At 31.8% G+C, this 26,619-nt stretch overlaps 2 protein-coding genes across 3 annotated transcripts in view; one reads left to right on the top strand and one right to left on the bottom strand.

The window, feature by feature from the left end:
- The window catches only part of LOC118200659 (acyl-CoA dehydrogenase family member 11-like), a 61,410-nt gene extending 48,231 nt beyond the window's left edge, over positions 1-13,179 (top strand). The window contains exons 12-14 of the mRNA XM_085807207.1: positions 6,355-6,418; positions 9,950-10,073; positions 12,900-13,179. Coding sequence (XP_085663333.1) covers positions 6,355-6,418; positions 9,950-10,064 — 179 coding nt within the window. The 3' untranslated portion in view covers positions 10,065-10,073; positions 12,900-13,179. The remainder of the gene's footprint in view (positions 1-6,354; positions 6,419-9,949; positions 10,074-12,899) is intronic.
- LOC118199294 (uncharacterized) overlaps positions 10,181-26,619 on the bottom strand; it is a 98,722-nt gene continuing 82,283 nt past the window's right edge. For both annotated transcript variants that reach the window (XM_035371110.2, XM_035371111.2), the window contains 4 exons: positions 22,012-22,149; positions 16,182-16,341; positions 13,133-13,275; positions 10,181-10,430 (listed from right to left, as the gene is read on the bottom strand). In XM_035371110.2, coding sequence (XP_035227001.2) covers positions 10,370-10,430; positions 13,133-13,275; positions 16,182-16,341; positions 22,012-22,149 — 502 coding nt within the window. In that variant the 3' untranslated portion in view covers positions 10,181-10,369. The remainder of the gene's footprint in view (positions 10,431-13,132; positions 13,276-16,181; positions 16,342-22,011; positions 22,150-26,619) is intronic.

Below are 26,619 nucleotides of genomic sequence, written 5' to 3'. Positions count from 1 at the left end.
CGCGTATTCACTTTTGCTGTATTATCTGTATTTCTCTAGTATATACATTTCATCATGCCGCTCACTAAAGAAAGCAGCAGTGAAAATCAGATCGTGCACGTACAGTGGGCGTAGCTAGGGTGGGGCAAGGGGGAACATTTGTCCCCGGGCGTAGCATCCGGAGGGCGCCAAATTGATGTTACAAATTTTAGAATGAAATGTTTTCCATTCTTGACACACAGCAAGGGGCACAAAATCTCCATTTGTCCCCAGGCGTTGAAAACCTTAGCTACGGCTCTGCATACATACGGGTTAAACCACTGCCTTTCTGGAAACCAGTCCAGCATTATCGTTTCTTAGATTAGAAGCGCAATTTCTTTGTCTAAAATTACTTGTGAAATCACTAAATTTAATTATGCGGCAGCAGTTTATGCCGATATATTTACGGCCGAAGATGATATTATTGTTAATCTCCCCTGATGATAAGCCGTATGAAAACTTAAAGAAACGACTTATCAAATCTCAATCAGACAGTAAAACCCGAGGATCCGTACTTTGCTGCAAAGCATATAAATTGGCGACTCGCGTGCATCCCATTTATATGCACATAATCTCGCGGGCGATACAGTAGGAGAAGCACTTCTCAAATCTCTTTGGGTCGCATGTCTTCCTATTACCTTACTCTTTCTTTTTATTCAATAGATTTCCAATAGCAATATTTTATATTTTTACCATTTTTATGATAAATATCGCGTAGCAATTCGTAAATAAATGTGTAGGAAAGCACAATAAAATTAGAACAAAACACTTCTTTTTTGCTTTTCTTTTTTTATATATACACTGCCCTCCAAAAGTTAAGGAACAACATATTTTTTGCGTCTAATTTGAGAATGAAGCAACACAGAAACAGGAAATTTACAGGACATGTTCACTAAACAGTTCTATAATGAATGCGACATAGAATGTTTCAAAGTTCAACGCAAACATGAATTACAACAAAAAATTGCACTCTTCTCAGAGAAATCCAGTCTTGGAGAAAGAGTATATCACAGTTTTTTGAGGAAAAATAGGGTGGTAACATTACAAAAATGGGTTCTAATAAGGAATAGTCCACCCTTAGCTGCAATACATTGGCGGCAGCGACCTTCCATGCTGTCAATTAAGTTGTCGGTCAGTGAAATGGGAAGCACCGACCAGACACGGAGTAATCCTTGTTCAAGCTCATCTAGTGACCTTGGAGGAGGACTTAAAGCAGCAACCTGCCTCCCAAGGTAATCCCAAAGATGCTGTATCGGATTCAGCTCTGGGGATGTACCTGGCCATTTCATCCGCTCCATACCGTGGCCCTCAAGATATTCTTCAGCAACCCGAGATCGGTGCGGTCGTCTATCAGAAGAAATCCAGGACCAATAGCAGCGGCATATGGGTGGGCATATTGATCAAGCATCTCGTCTCGATATCTCACACCGGTCAAATTTCCTCCACGGAACACATGCAGGCCAGAATGATCACCGAGAGAGATCCCAGCCCAAACCATTATTCTACCACCTCTGTAACTGTGTCTTTCCACAATGTGGGATAGATTGTATCTGGTGCGTTGTTGCCTCGAGGTTAGTTGACAACCTGAATCACCCTCTAGTGTGAACCTGGTCTTGTCTGTGAAGAGAACAGATGCCCATTGTTGACTGGTCCAGGAGACGTGTTCTCTTGCCCAACATAAACGGGCACATCTGTGCCCTCGGGTCAAGAGGACACAAATAACTCGTCATCTTGCATACAGACCTGTATTGTGCAGGCGTCTGCGAACTGTAGTAGCTGAGATTCTTGTTCCTGTTGCCACTAATTGATCTCACATGAGCTGAGGCACAGTAATGTTACTCCTCCTTCGGGCCGAAAGAGCTAAATAACGGTCTTCCGCAGTTGTTGTCACTCTAGTCTTCATGGAATATGTCTTCTAGACATAGAATCCTCGGATTCAAACTGATTCCATAGTCGGTGGACCACGCTACGAGAGATATTGAGACGTCTAGCAGCACCAGCTTGTGACATCTCCATTTCCATCCATCCGATCGCCCGTCACATCAATAAATCGGGCAAATGACTTCTCCTGGATATTGACAGACTCTTCTGGATATTATGCACAAAACTGTAATAACAACTGAAGATCAACACTCGGGAACATAAATTACAATTTTTGCAGTGTTTCTCGAACTCATATAAGTATTCATTTCTATAAAATAAAAGTGGTAGCTATTGTTTTTGCATATATTTTCTTAAACTACGTTACTATCAAGCATATAAACTGGGAATTTAAACGTTATTGACATTTTTCTAATGGTGAACTTTGAAAAACATGCAGTTCTTTAATTTTTAAAGGGCGGTGTGTGTGTATATATATATATTGTATACGAACTGTTAGTACAAAAGATTTTACGCATTAAAAATATTTTTCATGAATATGTTTTCTATGAAAATAAAATAATACTAGTAAATCAAAAATACCGTTAAAAAAAAGCTGGCCCGGCACCCACTAGATGGTTGCAACATTTCATGGCCTTTCTCACAGGGAGGGGGGAACGTAGCCATACAGCAACATCAATGATTATTTCATGGCCATTGGCAGACCGATTAATAGGTGACGGTGATTCCTTTTAGTTGGATGATGTCAAATTTGCGTAATAGAATTTTTTTCAAAATCAAAAACAAAAACTTTCATTTGCACCATCTACTGTATTATAAGTTTCAGAAAGAAATGAATGTTTGAACTGCAACAGAAAGCATTCGCGCTGTGTATTTAAACTGTTTTCCTGATTCTCAAAACAGTGAAAAAGAAGTCTGGAAAATTCTGGAATGGTAATAATATTTTGGAGAACACATTCTGCTCTGAACAGTTTTCAGCGGATGAAGTTGTGCAAAAGTAGTGGAAAATTTTCTGAACGACTAAAACGTAAGCCCCGTCTGCACGAGAAAACATATCTCCGAATAATAATCTCAGCATGTCCGTGGTGCTTGCGCCAGTCTATCTACAGAGGAAAAAAACATATCTCTGGCGCGTCAGATATACGTCTGTAGCGTTTGGACCGGTAGGCGTGAATACTGCACATGATAGAATGCCCTGATGCCAGAGACATTTGGCGATAGTAAATGAAATTAAGTATGGAAATCACATGTCAGTAAAAGCAATGACGGTTACTCTTTACCTTTTAGCTTACTGAATAACATATGGCGCGATTCATTTGGAGTTTTTGTTATTATTTTAACAAACTCAATTTATGATTTGATATAACTTTAGTATCATAACTTTCGATTGATTTCTTTACAAACAGAATATTTATTCACCTTGATAGAAGTGATTTGATATTGTAAACTTTAGAGGGATGCATTTTTTCCTTCCATTTGTTAGCGTGAACTAAATCTGCTAGAATATGTTTTCCTGCTTAAGGAGATTACTATATTTTTATATTTTGAGAAGTCCGAGTCTGACAGAAAAGCTTAATTTATCATTTTTTTGCATTTTATTATATTTCCGATTTTCTATTGTTCATGATTTTTCAAGATCTGGGCTAGGTTTAAGTAGATCGATCGCCTGGCCCATTTACCGAAATGCTTAAAAATTTCTATGAACCAACAGATTGAATTCGAATTCAGCTGAGCTATTTACTGACTTTTTCCACTAAAAATAAATGTTTCATTCTTTCTGTAATTAAAAGAGTTATGTTGAAGCAAAAATTCTCTCCTATTTCTTAGGTATTTTAGTGAAATTATAATTTCAGCCAGAGCCCCAAATAAGACAAGGTCCAGTATTTTATTATTTATCTCTATCATTAATTTAATAATTTGTTAAATTTTTATCTTAAAATTAGGCACAACATGTTATTTTGACTTAAGCAGTAGAATTCCCTTTGCTAAAGAAAAACTTGTGTCTGATAGTTCTCGAAATTGATAGTTTTGTTTAAAATCTATGCAAAAATAAGATTTCTGTTTTGTGTAATTTTGAGTTTTACACTGGTGTGCTTCTCACCCAATAATTATTTATCTCTTTACATTTTATTGAGTTTTAATTATTTTAATCAATAAGTAAGTAATTATTTTATGATTCTACCATTTATTTTTGCTCCTCTTTCCTGAGGGCATTCCACAGGGCTCTAGCACTTCTAATTTTAGAAATTTAGCCCTGGTCTAGCTGAGTAATTTCAGTTTAGGCCTGCATCTATCATAGTACTCACTGCATATATTATATTAATCAGGATAAACTACTATAGTAGCATAAAATTTCTGTTTTTACCCTAAAGTCAGTAATACAATGATAAGTAAGTGTCACTGCCTATTTATATTATTCACAGATGTCCCTCACATAGTTATGCATCAAATCAGCTGTGAGCCCAAAAAATATGAATATTTTCTAAAGCATATACTAGTGAATGAAATAAACAATATCCAATTAGAAGATGCAATGTATGTTTCAGTTAAAATATTCAAACCTGACAATAAAAAGAGTGTCAAGTAACTTTACATCCGCTTCAGTGTTTTGAAAACACTTGAAAGTTGAATCTTTTTACAAGCATCATGCATCAGCAATTTATTCATTTTACAGAAAGGTTTTTAACAGAAGATAAAAATTTTATCTTTTACCCTGAGCGAAATTTGAGCGATGTAGCAAAGTTTGAGCAATATTAAATAATATTCATATCCTGCCAAAATTAAGCTGCCTTCATACAAAAGGAATGATCCAAATGATTTCAAAAGATGAATTTTCTTAAAGAACTATATTACTTTCCTGAATGAGCTAAGTTGCAACTGGCAGACTATTTGATAGAACAAAAAACATATTACTTTCTTTAGTTGTTGACAAAAGTTAATTTTTTAAACCTCCCATTAGATATTACTATTGCATTTTCTGCACAATGATTACTCAAACACATATTGAAACATATCAGATGTATTCATCTACAGAGGGATGACTTTTATGTAGGGTTTTCAGGAACAAACTATTAATGTGACCAAGACAAAACTACCAATATTCAACAGTCTCAATTAGGTAGACACTGGTGGCTGTGTTTACACCTAGTAGCAACTAGAGACTTCGTAATTTCTCTCTATTTGCTACTAGGCTTAAAAAAAAAAATGCATTAAATTTGCTGAATGATTCACTTCATGAACATTTTGCTTCACAAATCTGAAAATCGCACTGAGTGAGTAACCACAGATAATTCTGGGGGTGATTAATCTGAAATCCACTGAATATTAAGGCTTTAATTATTTTCAGTATGAATTGAAAATTATGTAGTCTGTAAATCCTGCTTTTGATTTAATAGAAGTTCGAGGAAGGAAATCCACTTCAAAATATATTTGGCATATGCCACAATCAAAGTGTTCTTCGACCACTTGCTTTCTGAAAAAAATTAAACTGCTGTTTAGGTATTCTCTCCCTTCTCTACTCTTTGACAAATAAGTAGATTGGTAGATTGAGCTTTTTATCCAATAAAACTTCCCCCCCCCAAAAAAAGGAATCAAAACTTCTAATCATGAGAATTTATATAGATTAATTAAAGTATTGCTTCACAAAATTACTTACAGATTTATAGAAGCCCACTAATCCTATTACTACATAATGTAGTTATATAACTGCAAATATACACATGGCATTTACATACACACTTGACCAGATATAAATTTTACTACAGTGAAAATTATGAGTGATTAAAAAGAAAACTACATGAACTCAAAAAGAAACCAAACTATTTTATTTTAGTAAATATTAGTCTATTATTTTAATTTGTGCAAAAGATTAAATGCTTTGAAAATTATAAATTTAACACTACATAATTAAAAATTGACTATAAACAAAATGCTAATACTCATTTTCTTAAAATATATTTCAATCCATATCGAGCGGTAAAGACGCCGAACACTGGTAGTTCGGTTTGAGGTTCAAATCCCGCAAACAGGCTGGCTGCATGAGCGTTTTCGTAGTTTTGCCCATGTGTAACGTGTATACGAACCAGTTTCCATTAGAAAGTCCTCCACGAAGGCATCCCTCCCTTTAGGCAGATAGTCCTCGTGTGCTTTGCCATAACTGAATAATCCAATCCAATCCATATTGAGGAGATACAGATCAGTATTCAATAAATATGATTGAATCAAATCTTAAAACTTAATTCACTTCTATAGAGAAATACAAATTTCTATTTAAACATAATCTCATCCACTAACTTCCAATTTACTTAGAGCATTTAAAATGACTTTTGTGTAGCTATAAAAACCTTAAAATGTAAAATCTAAATACTTGCTTTTAAAATTTCAGAAGCATTAAAAACATGCATAATAAAAAATTATTTTAATTATACATACATAATGTATTGTGTTTATATATAGGGGCTCTACTCATTGAAAATGTCTGGCTCACTAAGAATTTAACTGACCTAACTGCTGCTAGAAGGTATGTTTATTAGTTTATATGCATAATTATATTAGTTAAGTAAAAATATTTAGCACAAACTGTTTTACGGTGAACCAAAAATATTTTACATATTTTCCATCTCCTACCAGCAGTATCTACTTTTATTACATATACATTTATTCTATTTGGAATTCTAGTATGTTTGGTAGATACCAATTTGATATTTTCTGTTACAACATTTATCAATATAAAACCAATAAATATCATGATAAACTAAAATTTTAGTCATGCTTGAATATGTAATATGTAAAATTTCTAGAATATTCAGAATTTGCAAGAACTTATCCTTCATTTTTAATCCGTGAGGATGTGTGCTCCATTCTCGTACTTATGAAGCATTTCTAATTCCACCATTATTATATCTTTTTCTCAAATTATTATTGCCTGAAATATGTTTTGTAGAGTACATCTAACATATAATCTACTTTTCTACATTCTATATTCTCAAATAACTATCCACAAATATCAATATAAATATGAAATTGCTCAAATCATATTTACAATATTTAATACAAAAATATATGTAAATTATTTTTAAATGAAAAAAAAATTAATTAAATGATAGTTTTATTATTTTTCTGCATCAGAACGCTATTATTTTAGAATAATATTTATAATAATATAATATTTTATAATCATCATTTGAATATTATTATAATCATTATCTTTTTTTTATACATAAATTACTCATTACTTTCTTTTCATGTAATCTTATAATACAGTCAAAAGTCGTTAATCCGGACTCATTGGGACTTCGGCGATTCCGGATTATCGATTTTTCCGGATTATAGATCATCAGTTTAAATCTGGTAAGATGGCATGTAGAAATTATAAAATTAAAAATATGAAACCGTAATTTATGAAATAAAGAACAATTATGATCTAAAGGATATCAAAATTTATATAAAAAAAAAAAGCTTAATATTTATTTGTTTACTTTATTAACCCTTTCGCGCCGACTGTCACGTCTACGTGCTCACCTCCCGACCGACACGCAGGCGTGCCAGAGCGTTTTCACGCTGAGCGTCGACTGTCACGTATTTGTGCCAGTCTCCTGGAACGTTTTTAAAACTATAATTTCTGCCACAAGATGGCACTGTATGTGCATATGATTTCAGATACATGTACATTAGACCTTCTACTCGAAATGAGAGAAGCATGACTCACATACACGTGTTTTTGATTATATAAACAAACGGGGAAATAAATGTTTCCGAATGGCGTGATTTATGACGTCTCTTTAAATCCCACTTTATTCGCACGTGGTAGTTGTTTATTGTAAGTAGAGAAGTTTTTTTTTTTTTTTTTTTTTTTTTTTTTTTTTTTGTGCTAAAGCGTTGGGTATTTTGGTTTGCAGTTCAGTTTTTGGAAAATAATTATATCTTGTTAGATGTGAATTCTTTCTGTTTTTACCATTGCGATGTCGAAGCGTTGAAAATGTTTAACAGAGCATGAAATAGCAGAAATGATGCAAAATATTTCAGATATTGATTCTGAAATTCTGGTATTGATTCTGAAAAATTAACTGAAAGACATTTTCCAAAACTTTGTTCAAAAGAGACTGATAAGAAAAATAAGTGACGATGCTTCGTTTGTTCAAATTCCTGGAAAAATCCTCCAAAACAGCAAATGAGTTATTACGAGTGCAAGGAACGTAACATAGGACTGTGTGTAGATCCCTGTTTTCAAATTTTTTTCATACGAAAAGAGAATTTTAAGTAATATATTTAGTTTTCAGATGTATAATGTTAAAAGTCGTAAAATGGTGAGTAATGAAAATAAAATGTGTAAAATATGCATTTAAACAAGAAATAAGGTAATTAAAGTATATAGTATAAAAATATCTATAAAGCATAAGCCGTTTAAATACCCTATAGAGCATTATTAAACAGTGTGTTGATACTTCGGAAATTTCATGGATTTAGGCTTAGTAGGAAAATGCCCGGCCCTGGACAGACGCTCGCGTAAGACACTGCCGGCCTCCGCGATAAGCGCCTGTTTGCGTTACCCGGCGCGAAGGGGGTTAAACATTTCTTTCAATGTAAGTTGTTTAACTTGCTTTGTTTTATCTGATAATACTTTCTCTTTAATTCTCTAAACAGACATAATTTCTTCTTCAGTTACAAAGTTCCTCTGTTTCAAGTCCTATAATTGCTGTGTCGAGAATACCGACTAATTTGTCAAACGAAATTTCTTTGTTTCAATAACCTCTTCACTATTGGAAGCGAATTATAATGATGAGGAATTTGATTTAAATCATATCAAAGACGGAGTACATCGAGATGAAATTCTACATTTAGTAAGGAATTATAAGCCAAATAAAATAAAAACATCTGTCCTGAAGATAAGGATAGTGCTGACAGATCAACTTCCAATTCATTGCGTGCCACGGCATTTCCCCCTTCCCCCCCACCGCAGAGCAGCATGAAATTGATAAACAGGTTTCGAAATGGTTAGAGAAACAAAGGATATGCCTTTATCCATTTTTTGCAGCAATTCCACTTTTTGTTTAATGGACTTCGAAACATACTTTCGCTTTGTAGATCCTTTACATATTAGTAAATATATATCGGAAATTCTATTTGACATAATTGAAAGTTCAAGCTTACTTTCATAAAATTGCTCTAAGAGTCTGCAAAAAATAATAAGCCGGATCCAATTCGAAGATTAAGGAACAATGCAATCTGCAACATTAACTGAATTAGATAACTTTAATGTATAACGGATGGTATAAGCTAAGCTAAACGCGCATGCGTAAATGTATTATGTGCATGCGCACACACATATGCACAGATGTAAATGTCTTACGCGCATGCGTCAAAGCGACGCATGCGCAGAAAGTTTGTAGCTTTGAGGTCCGGATTATGGGTGTCCGAATTAACGACTTTTGACTGTATTTTCAATCTAATTAATACAGAATTCTGTAAAATTTAATAATAAAAAAATTCCGAAATTTAGGAAAAATAAATTCAATAAATATATTAGAAAAATTTGTTAATATTTCATAAAATGTTATCAAATATTTCTGCTTTCTGATAAATTATAACATTTTTACACATTTTAAATTTGAAAATGACTACATTTAATTTGTAGAATACAAAAAATGAAGATAGGAAAATCTAATGAAAAATTCTGCACAAGGGTTGAAAAAATTAAACTTAACACAAGGATATATGGGGTAAATATGACCCCATAATATTTAAAGTTATTATTTAGCAAAAAAATAAACTTGAAGTTTGATCTGAAATAAAAAACATGACTTTGATGATAACTACTGAAAAAAATGAAGTGACAGTGAATCATGGTTTAAGAGTATTTCTTTTTATGAAGGTGGTGGCAAATAGACCCCACACATGTGCTCACAGGGTAAAACTTTACAATCTATTCATCTAATTAAATTTTTATATAATTTTAAAATTTAGAATAACCAGTAAGAATAATTTCAGGGTTTTTAAAATATCTAGTTTCAGAAATATTTTTCATTACTACAAGATACTTGTCTCTTTTTAGATGGTGTGAAGTGCAAGATTTATGTCCAATTCAGCACAATTTTTCTAGTTACATGGAAACCATGAATAATGATTCTGACATGGTTATGGATGGCTATAAATCTTCCACATTGTAAAAGATTAAGGTAAATGATTATATGATTCGTATTCTGTTATACTACTTTAACTTCTTAAACTTTCCTAGCATAAAATATTGAGACACTTTTTAAAATCTGAGAAATCACAGCTAAAATATAATATAAATAAAAAAAATTTATTAACTTATATACAGATTTGAAAGGCACTTTTTTATCTGTGTAAATACATAAATACAAATGAAACCACTAAATACAAAAGTCATATAAAATAGACTAGTATTACAATACAGTGAATGAATTATGATGTTTCACAACTAAATATGAACCAAAACACCTGGAAGTAATTAATCACATGTATCTGCATATTTGGCTATAAAGGTATAATGTATCATCACTGAATTCATTCTGAAAGAAATAAGAATAATTACAAAAATGAAAAACTATAAAAGTTAAATAAAATGTGAATAACTCATTCTAACAGTTTACAATATTTATATAAAGAAACTAAATTAAAATAGTTTAAAGTTTTCTAAAATTTACTACTGTTTTCAAAATAAAAACTTTTTAGATTTAAAGCTCTACTTACATCCAAAACAGCGATTACAGTTTAATGTGACTGACAAATAGCATTACATAATCTTATTGGATTACAGAAAAACGATTAACTTTTGCACAAAAAGCCCAGCTAGATAAACCATCTTTTATTGTAATCATTCATTTACTTTCTGTTATCAGTTTGACAGCAAATTTCTAGAATTACTTTGAGAAAAGGATTTTTTCTCCTGCAAGATAACGACTTTTCACCTTCTATGCAAGAAAAGTGGGACTGGACTGGTTTTAATTAGTTGAGAAAAATAAGTAATAATAAATAAATTTTAAAAAAATGCAATTCCAACTACTGTAGGATAAAGATGAGGTAGACGAAAAAAGGAAGAAATTCCAACACTCAGATTCAGAAAATGCCATTCGGCAAAATTTTTTTTTAAAAAGCCCCCACTAGAATTAATTAAGAAACATAATTATATAATATACATTTATTGTAGTAATACATGCAAGCATTATTAGAAAAATTGGAAACAGCAGATAAAATCTACAGAAATATGTAGGTACTTTCTATATTTTATATGAATTATATAACAACTCAGAGAAGAACATAACCTCAAGGATTCACCTAAATTTTGAGTAAAGGATCCTAACCTTCCAGCATGTGCGTATGTGCAAAATTTATTACGACAAATTCAGTTTTTAATGCACATTTTTTGCATATCGAAGCTGAGACATCTGAAGGTCATTTCTATTCCCCCTTTCTACCCTTCCCCACATCATGGAATGTGCCAACAGGAAGCCATTTGACTTTTTTTTAATGGGCTTTTGTGCTATGTGGAAGCTTTTTTATAAAAGTTACGACACTAGCGTGGTCATGTTTTAAAATTCGGAAAATATTTTTTTTCTCAAGTATTTTGTAATTTTCTGTTATTAATTGCAGTGTATTATTCTATTTTGAATATTTGGCTCTGTAAATTTTATATCGGTTTTCATGGCAAAAAAATATGTGCAATCAGCTGATTTTGCTCGGATCCTTCAAGAATTACCTGATGAAGAAAAGGAAACCTTTGGATGGGAAAACAATAGTGATTTCCGTTCCTTATTTTCTTTTATTTCTATTTTTAGAAATAAATAAAAACATTAAAGTTAATTTAAAGTGTGTTTTTGTAACCAGTAAGAAATAAATTCCCTTGCAGAAATAAGTAATGCTAAACTTACTTTTTTTCCTATTAAGGTGTTTCTTTTTTATTGTCTATACTTGTCTTTGATGAATATTAAAATTAGCTTCGATTTTAGAATATAATTATTAAATAATAAATTTAAAATTTTCTATAATGAAATACATCATTGCATTTCCATCTCACTAACATAAGATTGTGTTGAGTTATGGCAAAGCACACGAGGACTATCTGCCTAAGGGAAGGAATGCCTTCGTGGAGGACTTTCTAAGGGGAACTGACTCATATACACCAACATAAGAACTTAAAAATAATTTACTTATATATGAATGTGATATCATTTGTATTTTGCAATAATAAGATTAATATTTTATTTCTTAGCAAATTTGTTATCAATATTCACTCATTTATATAGTTTTTCATGCCAAAAACAGTAAAATAATGGATGTCGTAAAAAATACGACACGTGTGTGCTCATGTAAAATTGCCAAGCACACGTGCTGGAAGGTTAAAATAAAACTGTGAAGGAAAAGAAGGCATCTCTAAAAAATAAGTGAGAAAAATCTATGTTTAAGTTCATAATAATATTGTATTATGGAAATTCCCCTCTCTCTCGTAAGTGTCAGTATATTGATTGGTAGTATGCAATGAGAAGCCTTAGCTTGAATTCAGTTGCTGCCGACACTTTTTCTTTATCAGTGTTGTTAATTCTTTTAATGTTGTTACTTTCTTTTGAATGAAAATTAACACATGAAAAATATTTTTTAGGAATAACTTCACTATAGTAAAAATTTCACACATAAAAGTAATTTTCAATTTATTTTGATATAACTTCATATATTTACCTACGAATGATGTAAACCAGATGTTTTTCACTTTAATCTTCTTAAATTAGTAGCATTTTTCTTTATAGAGAGTAATTTATTTTATACTTGCATAATAAGTTTATAAAATAAATAAATAAAAAAAATATGCAATTGAAAAAAATCATATAAAGATGTAATGATTTTGATATGATTTGCGAAAATAATATATTTGCACTAGGTTTTTGCATCTGGACTCCATGTTGTTTTTCATATAAATTGTATTTTTTTACACTTTTTATTTTAAATTAAAAAAAACCTAATTTATTGTTCCCTTTCATTAACAGATTATCACTGTCTCAGTGTGACTGCATACATATGTAGGGCAGTTCACCGGAATGGACCTACAAATCCATATTGAAGTTGTCTGTGAAACAATTAGTCATTCAAATTTATCAAGTAATATAAATTTTCATTTCACTCATTTTATAACTGTACACTTTGAGAATTGCAAGTCTCACAAACATTATGTGAAATTTTCCTCCAATTCAGGAGACTTAAGAAATAAAATGACAATTACCTAGATGTATTATCCAAATAAAAGGAATATAAACCTGGAAGAGACAACTGCATCCTACTTTTTGTTTCATTTTCACTAGAAAATAGTACAGTAGGCGTAGCATCTGAGTTTTCAACTTCATGTACAAGTGATATGAAAACTACCTATATTTAAAAGATACAGACAAAAAAAGTCTTAAAACATAAAATATACCAAATTAATAATTATTCAGAAATATTGCATATACAATGCTTAGAAATTATGCAAATAAAAATATAAACAATCAATAAATTTAAATAAACATGAAAACTGTGAAATGAGAAAAATTACTAGTTTATACATTTCATTTATAAGAGACTGCTAGTTAATTTGAACGAAGTAAGCTAAATACCATAACAATAAAAAAAATCCTTCTACAAATATATGCACTATTTTCAATTTATAGAAAACAAAAAATACTTCAACAGCTTCATGTCAGTAATAATATAAAATGAGATCTAGAAATGCATAAAAGCCCTTTGATTACTAGCTATATGTCAGCAGATATAAATCGATTGTCCCAGTTTTGGGAGTTTTTGCAGTTTTCTCCATGTATAAATGTGGACAAGAGCCAGTTTCTCTTATAAAATCATCTATGAAGGCATCCCTTGCCTTAGGCAGATAGCCCTTGCACTTTATCACTTGGCAAATGGCCATTTGCACTTTGTCCTTAGGAAGGACAGCACTTGTGCTTGTGTCAAATAAACATTATCTATTACTTTGATAGAACATGATTATAGTAGAATTGCTGTCACAGTTCACAATATTGTCATGTGAATACTGTGCATGCTAAGAATTTCCACATGCACCGAGGTGTTAATGTATGTGCCTGCTTATCATCATTGCATTCAGGCTTAAAATAGCAATACCATTGCTCAAGACAGAGAACCACATTAAGTCATTCAAATATTCCAGCCTCTAGGCATATTAAAACAACATTGCTCAGTTAGTATACTTAAATCATCTAGGCAAACAGATTGTGCTGGAGATAGTTTTTCATTTGAAAGCAGACAGTGCAGAAAACACTGGACGCACTCCTTGGAAGCATCTCTGGCATGGCAATTACATAGATCATAAAGAATTCTCATTACTGAATGAATGAAGAGTATGCCATGAAACTACATATGCCACACTGCAAATGCCACACAGCTGTGCACCAATGGCCCTTGGTTTGATATGCCTAGATTTTTGGGTATTGGAATGATTCAAGCCCTCTATCTGCAATGTACCTTAGTCACTCACGGCATAAACATTAAAATCTTAATATTTGTGGAAATCTTTAAATGAAGCATAATATGTATTACATATGACAAATATCAAATATTATAGAAATTCATGCAGAACTACGCTTGTATCAAAGCAATGCATTCCGTAATCAAAACTTTTATCTAATGACACATAACTGGTACAATTCTTGGCATAACTGCATTTCTAGATGTGGATTCATAATAATTCACAGAAGATGCTGTACAAATTTAATTGACCATTTCTATATTGCTTTCACACAAAATTAATATCTTAACTTTTCAAAATTTTGTAAATAGTAATGCAATCATGTCCATTTGAATAAATACGCTCATTTTTTAAGATACACCTATACAGCTTGAGATCTCTCATACTAAATAAAAGGAGGGCTTCCCTTTGCACCTAGTACATTTTCAGTGTGGTGTGAAAACTGCCCATGATGAATAAGGTTAAATATTGTCTGTTACCTCTACTGTGGTCACAAGTAAATAAATAGCTTTTCATACAGTTTTAATGAAAATATCAGAGCTCAGTTTCTTGCAAAAAGGCATGGTTATCAAGAGTGTTCAATTAATAAAAAGGCTACATTTATGGTAACAGAAACAGTAACAAATCTGGCTACCAACTGGAAAAAAAAGAGCATTGTGCTTAAATGTTAAAACTTCAGAAGACACCAGGATTAAGCCAAAAATATAAAAACATTTCAAAGCAAGTAACATTAAACTAAATATCAGCAGAGATCTCATTTTCAAGAGGAAGAGTTCATTCTTAGCTTTACAAATCAAATATTTATGGCCAAAATAAGCAAAACACAAATTACTGATTACTTAGTGAGAGTGCATTCAGAATCATACATGATAGCTTTGAGAGCATCCAAATTCGAATTTCGATAGTTAAAAACTCAAATTTAGCAATGGAAATTGTCATACATCTTGCTTTCCAACTGCAGAAAACACTTAGCATGGGTATTTTCAAAACAAACTTACAATCCTCACTGCTTGGTTCTAACTGTGAAGAATATTGGTGAAGTCTTTTACACTGTAATGGTCTTAAATAGTCATTCTAAAGAATAAATAAACTTAAATAAATCTGAGCAATCTCTAGGTTTGTGGGCACTCAATAGTATAGAAAACATTTCCTGATATTTACCCCCATATGCTTGTGTATAAAGATTTCTGTATTACGTTCATAAAGCATACTACATCTCAAATTGGTTTGATAAGAATGAAATAAAACAGCTACACAGCTAACCACCTTAAAATCATAAAAATATGGAAGCCATTTCAGTAGCAAGTGAAAGCATGATTTTTTTTTTTTTTTTTTTTTTTTCCATTTCAAACATTTGTAGAAGTAAAGGAGATTTTTTTAAAAGAATGGCTTAAAATAGCTATTTCCTGTGAAAGACTGTCATTCATCTATTTCATATCCAATTGCTAACATTCAGAATGCTAATTGAAGGACCAAATAATAAGGATAGCGACACAAACATCTGGTGTTTTATTAATTCATTTATAAATGATAGTTGTTTCTGTGTAAATATTAAAACAATAAGACAAACAATCTATAGATGATGTAGAATCAAGTTATTAATTCTACATCATCTATATAGATATAATAACTCAAATGGTTCTAAATTATAAATTTTCCATGAAATTTTTTAAATGTACTCGGCACAAAAACTTTCATTAAAAACTTACCAATATATAAATATTACAATAAAAGATTTTCTAATATGCAGTAGAATAACACATATTGAAATTATATTTTTCTTCTGAAATATACATACCCCAGAATCGGATGAAATAGACCACTGTAGTTCAATTGGACATCTCTCACATAAGATGGGAATAACTGATTTCTCACAAGCACCAATTAATAATTTCCCTTTTATACCATATTCAGATGCTATAATGTCTTCTACCAAAATAGTATCATTTAAAAGATTCCTGAAAGACATGAAATATGATATTAAAGAACAATATCTGCAAAAACTTTTTTTTAATGAAGAACAATTGTTTAAAATCTAGTATTTTCTGATTATCCACACCCAGGGTTTCAGCATTCAATAGAATTGGCATATTTTCGAGTATTCACACAGCAACTGCTAACCCACGCATGCTGGTACAATACAAATAGATTTACAAGATTAACATTTAATTCCCATTTTGCTTACTACTGACAAGTGCATTTTTCTATAATGAATTGTAAATACTGTTACAGAGTTTACAGGCTGATGAGACAAAGTAATGGATTTTTTTAAAAAATATATTTTGGCCAACATTACAGAATACAAATATTTACATTCTATAAAGTTATAACTGACCAAATTTCGTGGAATTTTGAAGAAAAGCACAGCATCATGTTTTGACCTATCTCTCTGAATTTATTCAAAGGAATATCAAGCAAACAAAAGAGAAAGACTATTTCAAATAAATTTTGAAAGCCACAGCTGAACACTACCAACTGGCTGTAAAAATTTAATACTGACCGTATTGTATGTTTTTGTTTTTCTCATAAAATGCTTTTTTACTATTATTTATGGGTAAAAAGTAATAACTATGTTTAAGACACAATAACACGCCGAATAAATACTAATTCAGAAGTCAAATAACAAAAATCGGTGTTATATTTTCAAAATTTTCACAGGACTAGTTTCGATGGTTTTACCGAACCACCATCCTCAGCTGCAAAACTGCAAATGAACAAGATAGGAAATAATGATTAGATAAGATAAGAAATCCTGGACAAGAAATAAGCAAGTGGCACCATCTGTTGGTGAAACTAGAATTAAAACATAATTTCTTTAAAGGCCGAAGGCAAAGATGGATTGGAATTAGAATCGTTAACTAGAACAGAAAGATTTTCTTGAATGTGAAATGCCTATAGAAAATCCAGTTTTCCAATGGAAGATGTTTTTTCAATAATTTTTGCAGCAGAAAAATTGAAAGTGTGATTTTCGGACCAACAATGTTGAGCAACAGAAGACTTCTGTGTTTCCTTTTTTCTAACATATGCCTCATGTTCCTTGACCCGAAAATTTAAGGCTCTCCTAGTTTGGCCAATGTAAATCAAACCACACTGGCAAGGAATCCTATAAATACCCCAAGAATTCATATCCGGAATGGGGTCCTTGAGTATGGAACTCGGAATTTTATTGCTGGGACAACAAACAACCCGAAAGTTAAATTTCTGCAAAATATGTGCAACTTTATAGCTAATTGATCGAAAGAAGGGAATGACAACAGAATTTTTATAATCTCCTAAAACAAGAGTGTGCCTTTTAGTGTGTTGAGATGAGAATTTTTTAACTGCTTGATTAATAATGTTGGGTGAAAAGCCCCTGTCAATAGCTATTGCTTTTAAATAATGTAGTTCTTCATCAAGGGCTAGTTTGGAGGAGCAAACTTGAACAGCATGGAAAACATATGAATAAAATAAAGCCAACTTTTGTTTAGTCGGATGACGTGATTTAAAGTGTGGTGGAAGGTAAACCGATAAAGGTATACGGTAAACCATAGCACTGAAGTTGGATGTGTAACGTGTGACCAGAATGTCGAGAAACAGAACAGTATTGCAAGTCTCAAGTTGAAAAGTGAACTGAATATCAGGATCAATAGAATTCATTGTTGAAAAACTTTATTACCTTTAAACAGGATAAAAGTATCGTCTACGTAGCGGAGCCATGCCGGGAAGTTTAAAGTTTCAAACAATTTTGACTCATAATAATGCATGTAGATATCAGCCAGGATGGGACTGAGGGGGCTTCCCATGGCTAATCGCACAGGGAAAGCCCCCTCAGACAGATATCAGCCCCTCATCCTGGCTGATATCTGTCTACATGCATTATTATGAGTCAAAATTGTTTGAAACTTTAAACTTCCCGGCATGGCTCCGCTACGTAGACGATACTTTTATCCTGTTTAAAGGTAATAAAGTTTTTCAACAATGAATTCTATTGATCCTGATATTCAGTTCACTTTTCAACTTGAGACTTGCAATACTGTTCTGTTTCTCGACATTCTGCTCACACGTTACACATCCAACTTCAGTACTATGGTTTACCGTATACCTTTATCGGTTTGCCTTCCACCACACTTTAAATCACGTCATCCGACTAAACAAAAGTTGGCTTCATTTTATTCCTATGTTTTCCGTGCTCTTCAAGTTTGCTCCTCCAAACTAGCCCTTGATGAAGAACTAAATTATTTAAAAGCAGTAGCTATTGACAGGGGCTTTTCACCCAACATTATTAATCAAGCAGTTAAAAAAATTCTCATCTCAACACACTAAAAGGCACACTCTTGTTTTAGGGGATTATAAAAATTCTGTTGTCATTCCCTTCTTTCGATCAATTAGCTATAAAGTTGCACATATTTTGCAGAAATTTAACTTTCGGGTTGTTTGTTGTCCCAGCAATAAAATTCCGAGTTCCATACTCAAGGACCCCATTCCGGATATGAATTCTTGGGGTATTTATAGGATTCCTTGCCAGTGTGGTTTGATTTACATTGGCCAAACTAGGAGAGCCTTAAATTTTCGGGTCAAGGAACATGAGGCATATGTTAGAAAAAAGGAAACACAGAAGTCTTCTGTTGCTCAACATTGTTGGTCCAAAAATCACACTTTCAATTTTTCTGCTGCCAAAATTATTGAAAAAACATCTTCCATTGGAGAACTGGATTTTCTAGAGGCATTTCACATTCAAAAAAATCTTTCTGTTCCAGTTAACGATCCTAATTCCAATCCATCTTTGCCTTCGGCCTTTAAAGAAATTATGTTTTAGTTCTAGTTTCACCAACAGATGGCGCCACTTGCTTATTCTTGTCCATGTTTTCTTATCTTATCTAATCATTATTTTCTATCTTGTTCATTTGCAGTTTTGCAGCTGAGAATGGTGGTTCGGTAAAACCATCGAAACTAGTCCTGTGAAAATTTTGAAAATATAACGCTGATTTTTGTTGTTTGACTTCTGAATTAATAACTATGTATTGAACATTAAATACAATAACAATTTCTTTTAACTCACAAAGTCACCAATGTGTTGATATTCGAGAATCATGAACGTACACAAAAGAAAAAGCATTTTCATCCTATCAATATTTGACACCTAAAATGTCAAATCATATACAGGGCTGGGACTAAGCTTTTTGCTGTCTTATGCAAACTTTGGGTGTCCTAAATTCGTCCATCGTGCAGTTGCTTAGACTCTGGCAATGATCCTGATGAAACATAACAATACAACTGAAATATATACAGTTCAATAACAGATACATTTTTTAAATAAATAAGTTTTCTATAGAAAATTTTACACCTGCTGATATATGGGGTAGCTACTGATATACTGTGAAAAATCTACTGGTGCCATTTGGAAATAAAATACATTTCCAATGTCAGCTAATGGATAAAAAGTTCTTTTTTAAATTTCTGACCAATGCCATTTGGGATTTGCATTCCAAAATTGCATTAGAATATTACTCTTCATAGTTTGTGTCTGTGCCCATATGAACTATGATAAATACAAAGGCAAATGATCTCTCAAAACTATATTATTATTATAATTATTCTACCACTCTGCCAGCTATTGTTGACATTACATTTCCATCATATATATTCTATCATTACAATTTTCAATGGATGAGGATTAGAACATTCATGATTTTACTACAAGTACTATATGCCAAGAAATAATGGATTGCTTCTGCTTTAGTAAATGCATGATGCAAAATGCACTAAAAATTAATATAAGATGAGCCAATGTTCTTGTGAGAATTTTTCACGAGAAAAGGATTACCAAAAAATTAATGAACACAAATGTGCACTTGTTCTATTTGATATTAAATTTTAAAAAAGGAGTAATCTCCACCCTCCCTTATAACACCTAAAAGAGAAAGAACATTCACAAAAGAAAAAGAAAAATAAACAAACTCCTCTTCTAGAAGAATTCATAATAGCTTCTATTGTTGCCAGACACTCACAGGAATGAGTCAGGGGAAGAGCTTTTTCCAAAGTATCATGAGATAGCAGCTAATATACAAGTACTTGAAAGTAGCAGCATGCATAATACCATTTTAACAGATAATTAAACAGAAAGTTCATAAGTTCTCTAAAATTTGTCATTTCTGGCTACAAATCTACATTATGATATTTCTTATTACATTTTCCTTTCTGTGTGCACTGCATAGTTATTATAACTGCACCAAATAAGATGGGCTATTGCAGTACACTCTGGACTTGACATAACCCCAAAGCCAAAAATCCAGTGGTGCTAAGTTTGTCAAATGAGGGGGGCACTTATTTCTACAGTGACAGCTAATTAATTGCTCTTCGGTGAAAGTTCTTAGGAACGTCTTCATTTCAGTTGTGATATGAGGAGATGCCCCCATCTTGCATTAACATCATTGTGTCAAGGATATTATGTTCCAGTAAAATCCGTATCACTTTCTCCTGCAGCAGTTGCAAGTAGCGTTTTCCAGTAATTCAGCAGATCTTTCAGCCAGCTTTTGCACAGTGCTCTTCAAAGTAAAAAGGGCTCACAATAATGGACATAGTAAAACCACACCAAACAGTTACATGCAGTGAATGTAAGAGGCTCCTCAGTATAGGCAAATTGGTTCTCCTTTGTCCAGATTCTAGAGTTATGGGTATTGACTGTTCCATGCAATGAAAAATGAGCCTAATGTGTGCACAAGGTACTGAGAAGCTATTGTAGATTGTCATCAATGTTCGGCAAAGCCCAACTGGCAAATTCATATCACTTAGCTTTGTCATTTGATAAGAGCTGGTGAACAGATTGAAACTTGTAAGGGAATAATTTTAAAACACCGTAAAGGATGAGGAATACTGATCTCTTTCGTATACCAGTGTTCTGTGCCTCTTCTCATGCACTACTTACTACATTCATTGACTGTTCCCTTTACAGTGTTAATCTGCAAAGCTAAATCGTAAGTACAGACATCTGATAAACTTGGTGCACTACTATGAAGGCGATCACACAAACTTCTTTCTTTGAAACATCATATCAGGAAGTCAGACCAGCAAGAATGATTGGATCTGAACCATTCTTCCATCCCTTCCGTGTCTGCAACCTTCGTAAAGCTTCAGTCAGCGATTTTTGGCTAAGGTATAACAGCTTTACTAATAAGGCTTTATCCAATGATGTATCAAAATTAAAACTTTATGTAGGAACAAGTAGGAGGAAAATCAGAAATAAGCCATTAATCATAAAACCTGCTATAGACCACTGATTTACATATTTCTTGTTACAGCATCTGTACCTCTATCGATGAAAATTTTAACTATTTATTTTTCTTTACCAAAAAAAATTCCCCTTCATGAGAATAACTTTTTTGCAAACCACATTTAATTCTACCAGTTCCTTAAATTTTTATGAATTTTAAAAATATTTACAGGCTTATGAGACATCCTGTATATATTACAGAGAAAAGTTTCAAGTAATAATGACAAATACGCACTACACATTACCATTATTCATATCATACACTAATACTCACAATAATACTAAAAGTGGACATACTACTATTTGTCTTAAACCATAAAAAACTCCACATATTTTTCTGGTAAAGTACGTTATCAAAATTCAAATTTTGGTAGCTTACTCTTCATACAACAATTCATTATTTTGCCCATTCTCATTTTTCTCACAGCAAATATTATTTGGCTTCTCTGTTGATACAGTAGAATCTTTCCTTTCCAATCTGACATATGGAATTTCTTTTGCTTTTAAATTCATTGACCTGGAACAGGAAAAAAAAAATTAGCAACTGAAAATAAACATAAGATATATATTCAATATGCAAGATACAATGACTAATACTTTAAAAAATTTCACAATTTTTGAAATTAATCTGTAAAACTCTAGACTGAAACTACAAAATTTTGCAAATTCAGCCAACTCAATTATAAGTCCACCTAAATCTCATAATAGAAAATCATCTTCTAAAACTCAGCCACATAATTATATTCACATATTAGATGTTATAAGCAGGATTTCATGTAACATGCCTTTATAACTTTTGCAAGTGTCCGATTTGCATAATTTTATGCAGTAAAAAAATCTAAAATTCTAAAATATTCTGGTTACTTGAGCTTTCTAATTAACATTCATGATCAAATGTGACTTAAATGATTTTTTAAATCTAAGCTATTAGTTATGGATAGGGCATTTGCTTAATGTCATAAACTTGTCCAAACTGCTAAAGTAAGAAATATTCAGCAGCTATATTCAAGTAAAAAAAAAATTTTTTTTCTGGATCATTTTTCCTGCCATAAAACAAATATTAAGGGAGGTGGAATAAGTTGGATGTCTATTAGTTGAAGATTCGTAAATTTTCTAATTAATTTTTGCATAAAATGTAAAACACAAGTTTTTTTTTCCTGACATTCTATTCTTTTACTGGCTCATGGGCCTATTTCATATTCTTAGTTTGATTAATAGCCCTTTATCAGTGAAGATACCTCCTTCTTCTGTACGCTTTTTAGACCATTGGCCAGGAAGAAATTAATTTTTTCCGTTTGTTAAAAAATTTTTTTTCAATAAGAAACTAGTCTCTGATGACAACTTGAGCTAACAGTAAGATTATTTCACCAGCTCAGCCATTTTGTTTCAAATTTTTTAAACAAGTAAGATAATCTTAATTTCCTTTCTGGCACTGAACCTTAAATCCCTACTTTTGATGCAACATATTAATACAAAAGAATGTATAAATTTGTATTTAAAAGCTTTACATTTATTTTATTTTGCATTTGGATCTAACAGAATGCATTAATTGGTATTAAATGACTACATATTCATTTGAACATTTTGCTACTGCTTTCTAATTTCTTCTGTATGTATTAATTTTTACAAGTTTTGGTAATTTTTTATTGTTTTTATAATACTGTGAGAGTGTCACGGAATGTTTTTTTCTAAAGTGAGGATGTCGTTTTACTAGTTTAATTCTGCTGTTAACAAGAACCTTAAGTTAAGAATTTCTCACTAATTTTTCTTTTAGTTTTGGTTTATGACAAGTCTTTTGGTTCAAGCAGACTAATATCTTTCTAATTTTTAAGTTTTGCTTGTAGCTTATGATTTAACTCTAGCAAATTACTAATTTCATCCTTACTAGGAAAAAAGACAAAACACACATTTGGTTATTGTTAACTGATAGTGGATTGGTTTGTTACCCTTGAAAAGTCAATCTATATTCATTGACAATAGCTACCTTTTCAATATTTTGATTTTTAATTTTACTTTTTAGAATTTTTACAGTTCAAAATATTATTTCTTTATAGTTTTAAAAAAAATCAAAAATTTTTATTGTAATAGAAATTTTAATAACTTTACAATACTAAAATTTATTTCAATAATTCATCCCTTTAATTAAATTTATATCCTTGGAGATGATATATGAAAAACCTTTCTAATACATACAGAGAAAGTCAAATCCTGGCTCAGCCCCTTAATGCTTTTCATAGTGGAATATATTTTCTCTTGCCTATCACACTCTGACTGTGTGTGTGTGTTTGCATGTGTATGTTTACAAATTACGTCAGCAAACAGTTACAGAGTAGTTACTGTTTTTCTAGAGAAAATCGTAGAAATAATTATTATTCAAATTATGGCAAAGTCCTTGTGAGCTTTGCCTAAATGGAGAGATGCCTTTGTAGACGGCCTCCAATAAACTGGCTTGTATTCAAGTTACACATAACAAAAACTCTTAAGACTCCTATGCAGCCAACTCTGCCTAGATTTGAATTTGGGTCAAGCTACTAGTCTTCACGGGTGTCACTGCTTAGCTACCGGTGGCCCACAAATTGTGGAACAAATTTATTGAGGGCTGAATGAATATAATGAAAGTTATCATTACTTAATATCTCTCTCATCAGGACAAAGTATCTATGGTAGGGCTGATCCATTCTGTGATAACATATTTAGAATTTAGGTCTCATATATCCTAAGAATATATGCTAAATCGATCTGCATATATAACACTAAATTATGAATATTAAAGAGTTAAATTAATGTAAAATAACACTATAATAAAAGAGAAGTTTCAACTGTAGCTTTCAAGAGACACCTCACTGGCAAAGCCATATCAATTAATAAGTACATTTCATACAGTACAAAACGTTTTCTCTTCCACCTTTAGCAAATTCAGCTCCAAAGCTTCCAGTAAAGAACTGTATCAGAAAAGCAATATATCATGAGCTGTTTGAGAAAGACAGTGTGACAAAAGATGCCTAAGTAATGAAGATTCAAAACCAGGATACTGCACCATTACTACACATCAGTTCAATCATTCTCTTTATCTGTTAAGTCAGCATTTCTAAAACTGTGGTCTCTGAAGTCCCTATAGTCCTCCTAGATTTCCAGAAAAGACAAAAAATAAAATTTAATAGCATAGCTGAAACAACACTACATCTGAAAGATAATCTCAGAGTTTGCAAATTACACCTGGCAATAGTCTATCATGTTCCCCCAAGACTAATATTTTATAAAATTTATTACAGTTACTCTATCAACAGACTTTCCACTCAAGTCTTAGCTTCAAAAGAGGGACTTTAAACACTACAACTGTGGGTTTCACCTTTATTCCCTGCAAATCTGGCACTGCTGTCCTCTTTACCAGTGAAAACAAAATGTAATATACTGTGCAATTGTGCTTTAAAATTATAACTCAATTTACCTCTGCATATCTTTGGAAGAAAAAGTTTTCATCGCCAGCTCAAAAAATAAATAAATAAATAAATAAAAGATGTGCGGAAATGAGCTTGATGTATTTGTTGATCTCAGACTTCTGAAATAATCCAGAGAGTTATATTAAACTCCTTTGTTCCATTCATTAGCTTACCAGCATACATCCAAACACAGAACAGCTAAACAAGAAATTGCATGCTCATTTAATTATGATGAATACCAACATTTAATTTGTAGTTAATAAGATAAAGGTTGTCTAAATGCTAATAGCCTTGAATTATTAAAAACACATATAAACTTTTTTTTATTAACTGAATTATTGAGAAAACATTAAATAAACTGTAATGAACTATGTTTTAAAAATATAAGTATATTAATAGTAACAGATGCTATGCTTTCAAAGAGAAAAAGAAGGTAGTATGCAGAATATTCTAATTTATCAGAGTGGTCACACTTGGAAAAAAAGTTTGAGATATGCTATGTTAAGTTAAACTAAACCATGAGATGAATCACTGGCCTTCCATCAGTGGCTTAGAGAGTTAGTCCTTTAACATTTGAAGTAGTAATACTTTCAATAAAATGTCAGAAAGCATTATAGGAAAAATTATTTTACCTTTTTTGAAATATTTTACCTTTACATGCTATTCAAGCAGCATAGTTGGATTTTCACATGATCTGGATGTGCTCATGTTGTATCAAATCTATGTGAGGAAGGATTAGCTAATTTCATTTGTTCCCATAACTGCCTTATACATGTTAACTACCAACAGTAGGCCATAAGAAATTAAAATTTTCTAATGATTCTTACAAGCAAACTTTAATTTTTAATATTATATTTCTTATTTTAATTCAAGTTTATGAAAGAACTCTTGTAAAATATGAGAAACACGGCATATTGATGCAGTAATTCTGAGTTTAAACTACAGAGAAGAAAGCACTAAGAAGTGTCAGTCCCCATACAAGATAGCATTAAGGAGTGCACACCAGCAAGCTATGAAGGCTTTGAGACACTTTGTGACAATATGCTGATCAGCTGTCAGTATCAGAGTCATATAAACAGGACGACCTGTTGACTGTATCCTTTGGGATATTATGTTTTTGAAAGAAATAAGAAAATAATCATGAAAATTAGACCTACTCTATTTGTTCTTACTTTTACAAAAAATGAAACTTTTGTTTATAGTAAACTCCCTTGTTCCAGAGTGGAATATTATACAATTTCAAAACAATTAATGACACTAAAACTAAGAAACATTTTACTGGCTTACTGTTTTTCCTGAGAAAACTTATTCTAATAATTTATTTTTACATCCTCCATTAAATTACAAATCATTTACTTATTTATTGCATGAATACTTTTGATTTCCGCTCTTCATTCGATTTTCGCAAATTTATCAGAGCATATTATGCACACTGTAAACTCTGTCATGGTAATCACCTCCCTAAGATGATCACTTCTGAAAGTGACAAATTTTTCAAAGAACATAAAGTACTACTAAACCTCACCACTCTAAGATGACCTCTTACA

Source organism: Stegodyphus dumicola, chromosome X1 (genome assembly GCF_044657685.1).
Source record: "Stegodyphus dumicola isolate Sdum_Otavi_A_Nest chromosome X1, ASM4465768v1".
In the NCBI taxonomy this organism is placed as follows: domain Eukaryota; kingdom Metazoa; phylum Arthropoda; class Arachnida; order Araneae; family Eresidae; genus Stegodyphus; species Stegodyphus dumicola.
The sequence above is the reverse complement of the archived record's forward strand: the minus strand, read 5'-3'. Positions and strand labels throughout refer to the sequence as shown.